The 13,636-nt window shown below is 55.8% G+C and overlaps 2 protein-coding genes across 4 annotated transcripts; both read right to left on the reverse strand.

Annotated features, from left to right (window-relative positions):
• Window positions 1-702: 702 nt before the first annotated feature.
• Mospd3 (motile sperm domain containing 3) lies at window positions 703-4,443 on the reverse strand. 2 transcript variants are annotated; one of them, XM_013120729.3, is made up of 6 exons: window positions 4,314-4,443; window positions 3,629-3,894; window positions 3,339-3,414; window positions 2,942-3,171; window positions 995-1,159; window positions 703-886 (listed from the first exon to the last, which is right to left on the reverse strand). In XM_013120729.3, the coding sequence occupies exons 2-6, from the start codon at window positions 3,831-3,833 to the stop codon at window positions 855-857; spliced, it is 708 nt and encodes a 235-aa protein (XP_012976183.1). In that variant the 5' UTR covers window positions 3,834-3,894; window positions 4,314-4,443; the 3' UTR covers window positions 703-854. The 2 variants fall into 2 exon arrangements, with proteins under 2 accessions (XP_012976183.1, XP_005080477.1); XM_005080420.4 differs by lacking the exon at window positions 4,314-4,443 and having other exon boundaries at window positions 3,629-4,294.
• Window positions 4,444-7,236: 2,793 nt separating this feature from the next.
• On the reverse strand, window positions 7,237-13,220 carry Pcolce (procollagen C-endopeptidase enhancer). Of its 2 annotated transcripts, XM_040731314.1 has the most exons (10): window positions 13,060-13,220; window positions 12,211-12,319; window positions 10,623-10,881; window positions 10,350-10,424; window positions 9,719-9,843; window positions 9,097-9,233; window positions 8,516-8,796; window positions 7,876-7,953; window positions 7,608-7,778; window positions 7,237-7,471 (listed from the first exon to the last, which is right to left on the reverse strand). In XM_040731314.1, exons 1-10 carry the CDS (start codon window positions 13,149-13,151, stop codon window positions 7,317-7,319), a joined length of 1,482 nt encoding a protein of 493 aa, XP_040587248.1. In that variant the 5' UTR covers window positions 13,152-13,220; the 3' UTR covers window positions 7,237-7,316. The 2 variants fall into 2 exon arrangements, with proteins under 2 accessions (XP_040587248.1, XP_005080479.1); XM_005080422.4 differs by lacking the exon at window positions 10,350-10,424 and having other exon boundaries at window positions 13,060-13,218.
• Window positions 13,221-13,636: the final 416 nt, after the last annotated feature.

Raw genomic sequence — 13,636 nt, forward strand, 5'->3', positions numbered from 1 at the left:
ATGAGGACCTGCGTTCAGATCCCAGCACCCATGCTGTCTTAGTTTCTTTCCTGCTGCTGTTAAGGAAGCGTGGACTTGTTTTAGCTCACAGTTCCACTTCAGTCCGCCATGGCGGGAAGTCATAGCGGCCTGAAGCCAGCGGGTCACACCACACCTGTTTCCAGAGTGAGACTGAGTGCTCAGCTCCCTCTCCCTCCCACCCATTCCAGGACCAGCCCATGAAATGGAGCAGCCCACACCGGTGGCCATCCTGCCTCAGTGAGCATAATCAGGGTCACCCTGTTGATGCACAGCAGCTGGCTCCCAGGTCAGTCTAGAAGCTGTCAAGTTTATAATGAACGGTACAGCTGCATGAATGCGTAACCTCGGTGCCGGAAGGGGAGGTGGAGCTCACCAGTGAGAGAACTCAGCCAATCGGTGAGCTCTAGGTTCGGTGAGAGCCTTGCCTCAGAAAATAAGACGTAGGGGCTGGCACTATGGCTCAGAGGGTATAGGCACTTGCCCCCAAGTCTGATGGCCAGAGTTCAATGCCGGGAGCCCACACGGTAGGAGGAGAGACCTAAGGCTGTCTTTTGATCTCTGTGCCTCATGTGCACTCGAAGACACAGACGTGGAGACTTCTGCTCAAGCCCACACAGCATTTAAATAAAGATAAATAAATCAAAGTGAGAAGCCAAGGACAAGGAGCCAACACTTCCCATCTTGATTTTTAAAACTTATTTTATTCAACTTGGAAAATGACTATAAATCCCTGGGGGGGAGGGATGACACCTGACGGCTGGGAGAAGGGCAAACGTCACAGCGGCTGCCTCAGGTCCTGCCTGCAAGGAGGGTGGGTGGGTGCAGCTGAGAGCTCAGGTCCGGAGGAACACCATGGTGAGGAGGCCTGAGGGTGGGAAAGACAGACTGCAGGCCGGCCCTTCCCTGCCCTTCCCCGCCCTTTCCCCCGCCCTTCCTCCGCAAGTGGGCCCGGCTGCTCCTCCACTGTGCTCACCTAGGACGTAGGCTGCCACCAGCTTCTGTCCTAGGGACACGTGCAGGACTCGAGGCAGCTGGCTGCCAAGCTCGTCCTGCAGCGGCAGTAGCAGGAAGGCCACAGAGATGACGCCTGTCAGCAAGAAGAGCAGGAAGGAGCTGGTGGCCAGCTGCTGGCGGGCATCTGCAAAAGGAGGGGCGTGAGCGCTGCTGGCCCAGGGGTCGGGTGAACACTGCAGGCGCGGTTACTCTGTGTGGGGTTTACTCGCATATTATTCACTTGAGACAGGGACTCACATGCATGTAGTCTAGGATGACCTCAAAGTCATTAGGTGGCCAAGGATGGCCTTGAACTTCTGACCTCCTGCCTCCACCTCCCAAGTTCTGGAAATAGAGGTGTGCACTACCATATCCCGCTTTGGTTATCTTTCTTCCGTGTCTATAGATGTGGGTGGGTGGGTACACGTACACGTGTGTTACATACACAGACCCGAAATCAACCACAAGCGTGGAGCGTGGCTCCTCGGGAACCATCCCGCTTGTTTTTTGGGAAATGAGGCCTCCCAATGGGACCTGGACTTCTCTGTTAGACAGGCGGACTAGTCAGACAGCCCCAAGGATCTGCCTGTCTCTGCCTCCTCAGAACTAATTCCAAATACAATGTTACCATGATATGGGTGCTGGGGACTGAACTCAGGTTCTTGTTCTTTTTTTCTTTTTTAATTTATTTTATATGCATTGATGTGAAGGTGTCAGATCCCCTGGAACTGGAGTTACAGACAGTTGTGAGCTGCCATGTGGATGCTGAGAATTGAACCCAGGTCCTTTGGAAGAGCAGCTCACTCTCCTGAAGGTGTCTGGCTGGGGTTGGTCCTGTCCCCGCAGGAGCCGTCTCTCCAGCCCCAGGTTCTTAACTCTTATGTAGCAAACACTTTACCAACCGAGGTATTGCCGCACTCCCGCCGCCCCGTTTTTCTAATGTTACTGTGTAGCCAGGCTGGCTTGGAACCTGCAACACTACTTTCTTCCTTCCTTGCAGCCCCGAATGGTGGTATCCCAGGCTTGTACCATCACGCTGGCCTTTGTGTTTGCATTTTATTGTCCTCCAAAGGCACCCTAGGGGTGCCCTCTCCTCCTGGGAGCCTCTGTTCTAAAGCCACAAGAAGCTCTGTCCTCTGGTCCCTCCTCTTCCCCCTGCCTTCAGTACTGTGTCCTTGGTGTCCTGGGCTAGCAGACAGCGCCTCTATGTCTCCCATGCCCAGGACACAAGAGCACAACTGCTCAGTACAGGGTCTCACTGAGCTGGACGTAGCTGGCACCTGATAGTAGCCCCTGCAGTTGGAGCTCGGGAAGAACTGTCCCTCTGGTTACAAGCTGGAAACCAGAGCAACAGCAAAGTCTTCTTCATTCACCCGGATAGAAAACCTCATCCAGGAACATCTACGCACGCACGCACGCACGCACGCACGCGCCTGAACCTAGAGGCTTCTTCAAACCTCACTTAGTTAATTTTTAGGGTAACACTACTCCTTCTCTCCCTGTAGAATTCAGGAGTCCCCACGGCAGGACTGGGGATACTGCTCAGCAGTGGAGTGTTTTCTTGGTATGCCTTAGGTACCAGGTGAATCCCCAGTACTACAGAAAACCCAGAATCATGGAGAAATGACTCAGAGCAAGCATGAGGACCTGAATTCAGATGCCCAGTACCCCGGAAAAACCTGGGCGTGGTAGTGTGTGCCTAAAATCCCAGTCTTTGGGTGGTGGAGACAGGTAGCTGCTGAATTCTGAAGTTAACTAGCCTAGCCAAATCAACGTGTTTTAGATTCAGGGAGAGACCCTGTCTCAAAACATAAAGGAGAGAGACAGTAAAATTAACCTTTGGCCTACACACACTCAGGCAGGCAGGCACGCAGAATAATACACACACAACACCACAAACACACACACTAAGAATCCATTAACTCACTCTCCTGCAGGTGTCTGGCTGGGGTTGGTCCTGTCCACGCAGGAGGCGCTGGGTTGGGTGTTGGCTCAGAATGTCCTTGAAGCTCCAGGGGGTAGGCTGGGGCCCGAAGAACAGAGGTGATGTCTTTTCGTCCAACCACACGTCCCTCAGCCCCCTCCTCTGACAGCTCAATTCGGAATCGGTCCTGGACATCATAGTGGCTGGGGACGGGGGCCACGTGCCGTATCACACTGACCCGTTGGGAGGAAGTAAGTGAGAAGCAGCCAACCAAGCGAAGCCAGATCTCCTCCCCCAGAAACTCTCCCCAGAGTGACTGCAGCCAGCGGGCAGGCGACAACGCCTCAGACCAAAGGCAACAGGTGGAGCCGCCTGGCTGCCCCCTACCCCTCCCACTCACATGTCAATGCAAGACTGCGGCTTCACGTAGCCTTCCGCATCGAACACCGTGTACTTGGCGGGCGCTGTACACAGAACTGTGGGATAAGGGCACACAAGGAGACCGTAGGCAGGCTTTGCAAACGGCGGGTCACCGGAGCCCCTTCCGTCCGCCACCCCAGACGGAGACGGACGTCGTCTTTGCAGACCGGTCATCTTGCTCTTACTTGACTGACTCCTCCAGCTCACATAACCCTTCCATACCCTGCTACCAACCCCCGGAACCCGGGACCCAGGCGCTCGCCACTTCACCTCGGAAGCGAAGCGCGGTTCCCGTGGGGTTGTAGAGGGTCAGCAGCTGCCGGGGTCCACTCCTTTGGTCCGCCCTGAATACTAGATCCGGAGGAAAGACGAGCACCGGGACGACGGGTCCTGGGGAGGAAGGGGAGCCCCGCGGCCCCCGCCCAGGGGCCCCGGGACCCACCAGCTCCTGGTCCTGGGGCGCCCCACGGCGCATGCAGGCTCTGGGCGGTCGGACATCCGAGGGCAGAGCTCGGGAGGCTCAGGGGGCCTTGGATCTAGGGCCGGCGGCGCGAGGGGGGAGAGAGCACGGGTGAGGCCGCGGCAGAGCCCGGCCTGCCGTCGCGGCTCCCCGCCGGGTGTGCACCTCGCAGCCCCAGGCCCGGGCCCCGCAGCCTCGCCCCCTGCAGCCCGGCCCCGGCGGCCTGGAGGCCCCGCCCCCAGACCGCACCGCGACGGCCACGCCCACTCAGCTGAACTCTGGCCCGCCCAGTCGCTTCCCCATCCGGGCCTTCCGATACGGTGGGCAAGCCCCGCCCCTTCCGGGCGTTCCCGCTCCGGGTCTCCGGACGGACTCCGTCCTTTGAGTCCTCCTGCTCTCCAGGCCGCCGCGCTGTCTGCGGCCCATCTACTCAAGCCGGCCCGTGCCCTCTCCGGCACTCCACCTCCGAATGGCCGCCCGCCCTACTACAGCCACCTTGCAGTCAAAGTTCCCTCCGGGCGACTCGCCTCCAGGCCAAGGGCGCCATCTTCCCGGAAGTCTCCTAAGGCACTTCCGCCGTACGGCCCCTCTCATGGGTCGATGCTCGTCGCTTCCGCCCACCTGCACGCCGATTGGTGGCTCGTCAAAGACCAAGCGCTGCCCTCTCGGTGCTCGTGATTGGCGGCGGCGCCTCGGGGGCGTGGTTCCCGGCTCGGGGGCGTGGCTCCCGGCGCCGAGCTCCCGCGCTGGTCTGACAGGAACCCGGAGAGGCGTGCTGGGCTCTAGACTTTTCTCTTTTTTCTTTTCATTCCGCTTTTCTTTCCTTCCTGCATAATTATGCCTGAGAAAACGTGCGTGCACAGTGACGTAAGGTTGATGGTCATCAGTGAGCGGAACTGGATAAGCCAGAGTCTCGGCCAGCTTTGGTGACACTTTTTTATTTTTTATGTTTTTAAAAAGGGAGGGGTAGTGAAGGGTTAGCCCAGCGGTTAAAAGGACCCAGGTTCGGTCCCGGCGTTCGCTTAGTGCTTCATAACCACGTAATAACTCCAGGGTCATGGGATCGGACGCCCTCATCTGACCTCTTCCCGTACGTGGTTCATATACGTGCTGATGAAACACTCGATGTACATGAATAAATCTTTTAAAAGAGGTTTGTTTATATTTGCCTGCACGGCGGAAGAGGGCATCAAATCTCATTGTGGATGATGGTGTGTGGTTGCTGGGAATTGAACTCGGGACCTCTGAAAGAACCAGTTAGTGCTCTTAACCTCTGAGCCAGCTCTTGAGCCCTAATAAAAGACTTTTTTTTAAAAAGAGGGACTTAAGAGGCCCCGTCTCTATGGGTAGATAATAATTGCTAGAAAGGGAGAGACATTTTCTTCCTTGGGATAACCCCTAATAAGTTTTCTACGCTCTTGGAAGCAACCCTAATAAAACTCACTGGTTCACCAAAAACAAACAAAGAAAGAACCACCCAGAAGTCAGGAGAACTACCTGGGAAGGGAAGGGAATGCACAGGAATGCAGGACACGAGACACGGTGGCGGTGAATGTGATCAAACGTATAAAAATGCCATGACGAGCTCATTATATTTCTATAAAACTAGTAATCACAATTAATATGGTTAGGGAAAAAAGAAGCTGACGGGGAGGGGGCAGTGGTGCATGCCTTGGGAGGCAGAGGCAACCTGGTCTACAGATGGAGTTCCAGGACAGCCTCCAAAACAATACAGAGAAACCCTGTCTCAAAAAGAAAAGGGCGGGGGGGGAAGCGAGTTGATAGGGCACTCACCTGCCATCCCAGTATTCCAGAAACTAAGGACTGCAAATTCTAGGCCAGCCTGGGCCACATGGTAAGTTGAAGACCATGTTAGGCAAGACAAGATCTTGTTTAAAACAATAATAGGAAGAGGGAGATGGGAATTGAACCCGGGTCCTCTGGAAGAGCAGTCAGTGCTAAACCACTGAGCCACCTCTCCAGCTTCGTTTACTCTGTGTGTGTGAGAGAGACAGAGACAGAGACAGACAGAGAGGGGAAGGGGGAGAAGATAGATTAATATGTGTCGGGTGCATGTATGCTGTGACCACTTACGAATGCTGCTGCCTGCAGAGGTCAAAAGAGGGCATTGGATGTTCTGGAAACTAGTTACAGAGCCACCGTGTGGGTGCTGGGAGCCAAACCCAACTCTGGAAGAGCCACCTAACCTTAGCTTCGAAGCCGTGAGCGCTAGCTTCTTCTCCGTACTCTTTTTGTTTGTTTTTGGTTTTTCGAGACAGGGTTTCTCTGTGGCTTTGGAGGCTGTCCTGGAACTCACTTTGTAGACCAGGCTGTCCTCGAACTCACAGAGATCCGCCTGCCTCTGCCTCCCGAGTGCTGGGATTAAAGGTGTGCGCCACCACCGCCCGGCCTCCTCTGTACCCTTTACTGTGTGGTGTGCATAGGTGGTGTCCAGAAGTCAACAGCGGGCGTTTTCTCAAGTCGCTCTTCACCTTATTACTTATTTTTAAGCAATACTTAAGTTTTTATTTTTGGTGCATTATGTATGTTTGCGGGGACACGTGTGCCATGACACATGTCACACGTGCACGTGTAGAAGGCAGAGAACAACCTGCTGAGGTTCATTCTCTTCCCACTATGTGGGGTCTACAGACTGAACTCAGATCATCAGGCGTAATGCCGAGTGCCTCACAGTCGCCCTCGCGGGGACACACGGTCTCTCGCTGAAATTGAAGCTCGCTGGACTAGGTTGGCTAGCCAGCAAGTCTAATGGGTCCTCTTACCTCTGCCTCCCTGGGTTACAGGTGCACCCTGCTGTGCCTGCTTACTTATGTGGGTGCTGGCAGTCACCGTGTGAGCACTAAGCCACTTCCCATCCTCCTAACTTACTTCCTTTCGTTGTGTTTTACCAAAGTGTGTGTGTGTGTGTGTGTGTGTGTGTGTGTGTGTGTGTGTGTGTGTGAGACCATGCATGTGTGGACGGCAGAGAACAACTTTACAGGAGTCAGTTCCCCCTTTCACCATGTGGGTCCAGGGATGGGATTGAGGTCTTTAGGTAGCAGGTGCCTCTGCCCACTGAGCCAGCTCGCCTGCCCTTAGCATGTGTTCTTTTGTTTGTTTTTGTGTGTTTGAGGCAGGTTCCTCAGTGTAGCCCTGGCTGTCCTGGAACTCACTCTGTAGACCAGGCTGGCCTTGAACTCAGAGATGCACCTGCCTCTGCCTCCTAAGGGATCAGAGGGATGCACCACCACCCAGCCTGGCCCCTACCATGTGTAACTAAAAGAGTATTCTGAAGGCTGAAGATAGAGCGCTATCTTCAGCTGTAGCGCACTTGCCTAGCTTGTATAAGCCCGAGCTCACCCTCAAAGAAACAGTGCTCTGAAATGCAAGATGCACACCCCACGCACAGCCACAGAACTGATCTGTGACCCCTTCCTGAGTCAGGAGCATTTATTTGGATGAGAGCACCATACACGGAGGCTGCATCTGGCTAGGACCTCAGGCCGCTGTCCTAGGCTGGGAGGGACACTTCCGCTTGCTTAGGTTACTGAGGATCTGGTCCTGGTTGGGCTTGTAGGGAACCACGAAGCTCTCTGGAGGAAGGATGGGGTCTCTGCTTTCTTCCACCTGACCCATCAACAGGTAACTGGCTCCTGGGAGGGGAGGGGATTGAGAACTCAGTGACACCTGGTGACACCCTGAAGTTAGCAAGACCTGGTGACACCCTGATCAGACCTTGCACCTTGGCTAGTGTGCTCGGTACTCATCCCCATATCCCACGCCCCCTACCTTTCTTCATGGGGGGCATCTGCCTGCAGGGCACATAGAGCTTCAGAGGGGTGTCACTGGGTGGAGAAGGCAGGTCCAGTCCTCCGCTTTTGTAAACACCAAGGAGACTGATGGTGACAGTGAGTCCCTCCCCTGGGCCTCGGACCATGGTCTTCACTGTTCCAGTCACCACTGTGGAAGGATGGGGGTGAGAGAGAAGAGCCCAGTGGCTAGGGCTGGACTTGGATGAGGGCGTGGGGAGTCGGGAGGGCAGGATGGAGAGTCTTACCCAGACTACTGGCACAAAAGTTGCTCTGCAAGGTGCCTAGTCGCTTGTACTGCTTGGGGCAGGTGACACTGGCTGCACCTAGGAGAGACAGTGCTGCTTTGGAGGACAGGCAGGACCATTTGCCTTGCTCAGTGCTAGGAGTAGAGGCAGAGTCTGATGCGGACTAGGCAGGGCCCTAGGGCTGAGCCACGCCCTTCCACCCTCCCTGGGGCATTCTAGGCAATGCCTTGCCACTGCGGGTCTGAGCTGCACTTCCAGCCCTTTTTGTGAGGGTTAGGGAAGATCACCGCTGAGCCGTGCCGTCAGCCCTCCCTGGGGACTCTCCACAAACCCTGCCCTAGCCAGTCACATCTGAAATCGCAGCAGCCATGTACTTGGCAGCCCAGAGCCCCAGGCAGCACTGCTTCCCAGCACCAGATCCAGACACTCGGCAGGAGGCCTGCATCCCTGAGTGCTGAGTGAATGACAGAACAGAGGAAGATCTTAGTGCTTCCTTTACTCCAAGTCCGGAGTCACTGATGGTTGTGAGCTGCCCACATGGGCACTGGGAATCAAGCCGCGGTCCTCTGGATGAGCAGCCAGTGCTCTAACCACTGAGCTTCTCTCCGGCCCCTTCTTCCACCTCTTCATGCTAACTCACCCGGGGCCGCTGGAGTTTCCCGGGTGTCAGGGGAGACCTCAGGTTTCTCTGCAGGTTGGGATTTAGGTTTGCTGGGTGGTTTGACTTTGGGCCCAGCTCCTGTCTTTGGGTCAGAGCGGGACTGGGGACCAAGCTGCACATCCTCCCCTGGGCTTGGAGCAAGCTCCTTTTCCACAGCACCCCGTGGCAGGGTCTTGTAGGAGGCTGAGAAGCCATCTGCGGTGACACTGAGATCAGACACAAACTGGACCAAGAGCTCATTCCCTTCGGAAGAGATGGGGCTGCAGAGGACAGAGGAGAATTGGCTGAGGCGTCAGGGAAGACTTTGTGCCTTGTTCTGTCCCCAGTGGCCAACCTTAAACTAGTCCTCCCACACCCCAGAGCCCTCGGCGCTGCAGACCCCAGAAGACACACTAAACCTTTGCCAGCTCCTATACTTGTTCAGACCCATGCTTTGAAATCCTGGAGCTCACATTTTGCCTGGTCAGCTGAGCCTCCCCCAGCCCTGCATGGCCTCGACAACTATTCACATAGGGGTGAGGGTTAGCCCCAAGAGTGCCAGCCAAGGGTCCATCCCTCACCTAGGGGCCTTGTCTCCACAAAACTTGCCCAGCCTCTTCGAGTCATCACTCACAGCTCCGTTGAACACGCTGACAGAGTCGTAGCGGCAGTACGTGTCAGGTTCCACATCGAACTTCCCAAAGGTTAGCATGATCACCTGGTGGAGGTGGGACAGGCCAAGGTGGACAGGTACTGCCCTGCACCTCCTCAGCCCCAGGAGTACTTGGTGGTAGCACCAATAGTAAGTTCCCTTGTTCCCTCTTTAACGTTTTCACACTGCTAACCTAAGGGTCTCACACACACACACACACACACACACACACACACACACACACACGCACACACATCCACACTCTACAGGAAGCATCCTCTGACTTGGTGGCGAGGTCAACTCACTCCCAATGGACAGAACTCCACCCCATTAGTGCAACACGAAGTTCCTCCTATCGGGACCATGCACTCCCCTCCCCTAAGGCCAGCAGTGGCCCTTTTGTCATTTCTGCTTGCATGTAAGCGGTCTGGGTCTGGTTTCGGTCTCTACCAGGGCAAGCTCAGGGATCAGGACACACAACTGTGCTGCCCGTCTGCTTTAAGGATGCTGCCAGGGTGCCTGGCGAGTAGCCCAGGCAAGAGGGTCAATACCTGGTCTGAGGGTGCGATGATGTGCCAGGAACAGCTGATGCCTGGGGGGTAATCCGACTCAGGCCAATTGGGCGTGGTCAGGGTTCCCTGGGCCTTCTCCATCCGCCCCCCGCAAAACTGGTGCTCTGAGAAGGGAAGAGAGGGGCCGGGTGGGGGGCGGTGGAGACCCTCCGTCAGCTAGAGAGCTCTGGACTGGGGGCTGGCAGGAAGCTAGGAAGTCTGGGTCTCAAGATGAGGGAACAAGAAAGGGGGCGGGTCAGCGAATGGCTGGGAAGACAGGGCTGGGGCGCCCAACAGAGAGGAAATGGATCCCTTCTGGTCCCTCCCCGACCCGCCGCACCACGCCTCTTCCCCTAGGAGATCCCATCTCTCCATCCCGGCCTAGCAGAAGAACCCTCTTAAGCAGGCTAGAGAGCGCTCATGTTGTGAGGGAGACCTCTCTGACGAGATCTCTGCCTGAAACAGTCCGGAGAGACTTGTGCTGCCGGGAGGGGGTGATGGGACCGCAATCGGGATCCCAGAGCTGGGTATGGGGGCTCCAGTGAGGCAATCCTGGCCCCCAGCTTCAGGGCGCCCCCCTTACGCTTGCCAGAGGAGCCCGATTGCGGGAGGGGGGCGGGCTGTTACTCACCGTCCCAGTAACCCCAGGCCGCCCATTCCACCCGTGGGTCCAGGACCCATTTCCGCCTCGCACCTGGGGGAGGCCCTGGAAGAGGGGTGGTGGGAGCGGGAGGGGGAGAGAAGACCAGGAGGAGGGACTGAAGGGACGGTTAGTGAGAAGAAAGGGAGTGATGGTGACCCTAACTCTTGGGAGTAATCTGGGGAGGGTGGAGGTTAGGGCAGGGGTGGGGACCTGAACCAGGGCGGGGCGAGGAGAGGGGGAGGAGGGGGCACGGATGCTCACCAGTGCCTGAGGTGGCCCGGCCGCTGTACCAGAGCAGGAAGCCTCGTCCCCCAGTGCCCTCGTCAGTTGTCATCCGTAAAGTCACCTGGTTGCCAGGGGCGACTACAGGCGCAGGCCTGAAGGTACCACAGAAGCGGCCAAGTCGCTGGCCTGAGGTCCCGGACCCAGCAAAGACCTCCAGAGCGTCATAGCGGCAGGAAGGGTGGAGCTCCATATCGAAGACTCGGAAGGACAGCGACACAGTCTGGCCCTCAGGCACCTGATAAAAGGGGGGGGGCGGGGACCCACACAATCAGGCCCCAAACAACCCCAACAGTGAGCATCACCCCCTCCCCCAAGTACTTCCCAGAGAAACAGCCCCTGGCTAGTGCCGCTCAGAGGGCCTAGGCTCTACTCCCCGCTTGTGGTCCCTGGAGGGAGAGAACGGGCCCAATTAGGGGTAGAGACTCAGCATTTGTTACCACTAAAAAAAATAAGAAAAGAAGACTTAAACTAGGTATGGCAGCTCACACTTGTAATCCCAGATCTACCATGCTGGCAAAGCCAGCCTCAACTACACAGCGAGACCTGGCCTCCAAAAACACAGAATTAAGACTCAGTACCCTGAGTGCATGTCTGTGATCCAAGCTATTTGGGAAACTGAGGCTGGAGGATCAAAAATGCAAGACCCATAATTTACATAGACCCTGTCTCAGAAACAAAAAGTGAAGGAGCTTGAGGAGGTGGCTCAAGTTCAAATCCCCAGAGCCCATATAAGAGGCCACGTTTAAAGTCTCCACACATGCCCTATGGGGGCAGACAGGAGGGTCACTGGGGTTTGCTGACCTTTAGACTCGCTCTAGATTTAGAGACTTTGTCTCTAGGAAATAGGGTGGGGAGTGGTAGAATTCTAGAACATCCAACATAGCACACACATACACACTCACACACACACACTCACACACACATACACATATACACACACCATACACATACACACTCATACCCACCATACACACCACACATACACACACACCACACACATACACACATACTCATATACACACACCACACACACTCTCTCACACACCATACACTCTCACACACCATACACATACACACTCACACCCACCATGTACACACCACACATACACACACCACACACACATACACACCCACACACACCATGCACACACCACAAACACTCTCTCACACACATACACACACACCATACACACACCACACACAAACACTCACACACACACTCACACATACCCCCCATTCTCTCTCTCTCTCTCACACACACACACACACCACACACCACACAGAAAAACAAACAAGAATCCTAAATAAATAAGAGGTTGGGATGTGCCTTAGTGGTACAACTCTGGCCTAGTGTGTCTAAGTCCCAGGTTCCATTTCCAGTAACAGGGAGGACAAGGGGTGGGAAGGTCAGGATTCGCCAGAGCTCGTCACTGTGGAGCCTGACAGCCTTCCGAGCAAAGGGGAGAAGAGGGCTTCCCGGACTCCGGTGATGTGGTGGTGGTGGGGTGTCTTTTGCCATGGAGACTGATGGAAGGCAGAGAGGCCAGAGGGCCTCCTTTCTCACCGTGACTGTCCAGATGCACTTCTTATTTGGGGGGTAGAGGTTGGGGAAACCCTCACTTGCCACGTAACCCGACTCTCCCGTCACGTCCCCTCCACACAGGAACACGGGTCTAGAGGACAGAAGGGTGTCAGGGAGGGTCCTCAGAATGGGAAACCCCAGGCAACACGGGAGGATGTGCTGGAAAAGCCTCAGCCTGTGAGGCAGGGACTCCCATCCAAGGACCAAGTGGGTTTAGGCAACGGGCATCTCTCCAGCCCCGAGAGGCTCCACCCCCACACCGACAGGAATTCCCGGAATCCTCCTCAGTCCCCTAGCTTTCTCTACCCCTCCTTGCCCTGCCAGGCAGTCAAGGACAGGAGCCGCTTAACTACTTCCAGATGTGACAAGCCATGAGGCCATGAGGGGGAGGGGGTAAGAGAGATGCGGGGAGCAACAGTGGACATACAGTTGGGGCTCCCACCTCTGCCCTGCGCCGGGCTCCAGTTATAAGGACCAGATCTGACTTTCTGCTTGCTGCCCTTCCCCCAACCTCATTTCCTGAATGTCAGCCAAAAGACAAGTTCAAGGTCTTGGCTTTCTGGGTTCAAACTCCATGGAAAGGCATGGCTCTGGTTGGAAAGGGAGATTTAGGGCAGAAGAACAGTCGTAAAGGAGTGGAGACAGAGGCAGTCTGCGGACCAGCATGGCTCTGCAGCAGACAGGGAGAACAGGAATCTGAGGAGGAAGATGGGGAGTGCAACCGGGTTACTAGCAGGAGAGCCCGCAAGATCCCCCCAAGCACAGCCCTCCCAGGAGTCACAAGCATTTCGAAGCTCCCTCTGGAAGCCATCTGAAAGACATGAGACCTACCTGGTATAGTTGGGGGTCTGGCCTCGGGCAAGAGGGAGTACCCAGGCCACCAGGAAGGGCCCCAGGAGGGAGGTTAGGGCGGCAGGCAGCATTGTGTAGGGGATAGTGCTGAGTTCAGCAGCAGCAGCAGCAGCAGCAGCAGGATAATCAGTACCAGATGAGGCAGCCCTGGGTGTGTGGGCGTGGGGACTGGCCAACGGGGCGGGAGGCAGGGGAGGCGGGACAGGGAGACAGCTGGGACAGTGGTGAGTCCCTGCAGGGGCCTCTCTAGGTCTTGGACATATTTATTGATTGACTAAGGATGCTGGGAGCAACAGAGGGCAGAGAGAACATCATCTACACAGATGATGTCATCTGCAGCGCCCCTCTGTCCTGTGCCTGAGAATCTGGTCTTTCCTGTAGACTTTCGGGCGCAGACCAGACCTCTTCACCTGTTGCTTTCTCAGCATCAAGAAAGAATTCCTTCTTGAGTCTCTCGGCCATCCACTCTCCCACTGCATGTTTCTGGATAGCTCCCATTGCTGCTAAGACATCTTGCCATCAAGTCCTGGCTAGCCGGAACTTTTGGTCCTCCTGC

Source organism: Mesocricetus auratus, unplaced genomic scaffold (genome assembly GCF_017639785.1).
Source record: "Mesocricetus auratus isolate SY011 unplaced genomic scaffold, BCM_Maur_2.0 Super-Scaffold_100025, whole genome shotgun sequence".
Lineage (NCBI taxonomy): Eukaryota > Metazoa > Chordata > Mammalia > Rodentia > Cricetidae > Mesocricetus > Mesocricetus auratus.

Bases quoted from the DNA above. Each gene is read 5' to 3' on its own strand.
- Pcolce (XM_040731314.1), bottom strand. From the start codon at position 13,151: ATGCTGCCTGCCGCCCTAACCTCCCTCCTGGGGCCCTTCCTGGTGGCC. The intron at 9,844-10,349 runs GTGAGTAACAGC...TTCCCTTCTCAG, and splicing joins GGCCTGGGGTTACTGGGACG to AGCACCAGTTTTGCGGGGGG. The intron at 7,954-8,515 runs GTGAGTTAGCAT...TGTCTCTCCTAG, and splicing joins GGAAACTCCAGCGGCCCCGG to GTGCAGCCAGTGTCACCTGC.
- Mospd3 (XM_013120729.3), bottom strand. From the start codon at position 3,833: ATGCGCCGTGGGGCGCCCCAGGACCAGGAGCTGGTGGGTCCCGGGGCC. The intron at 3,415-3,628 runs GTGAAGTGGCGA...CTTATCCCACAG, and splicing joins AACCGCGCTTCGCTTCCGAG to TTCTGTGTACAGCGCCCGCC. The intron at 1,160-2,941 runs GTGAGTTAATGG...CTCCTTTTGCAG, and splicing joins AGCCAGACACCTGCAGGAGA to ATGCCCGCCAGCAGCTGGCC.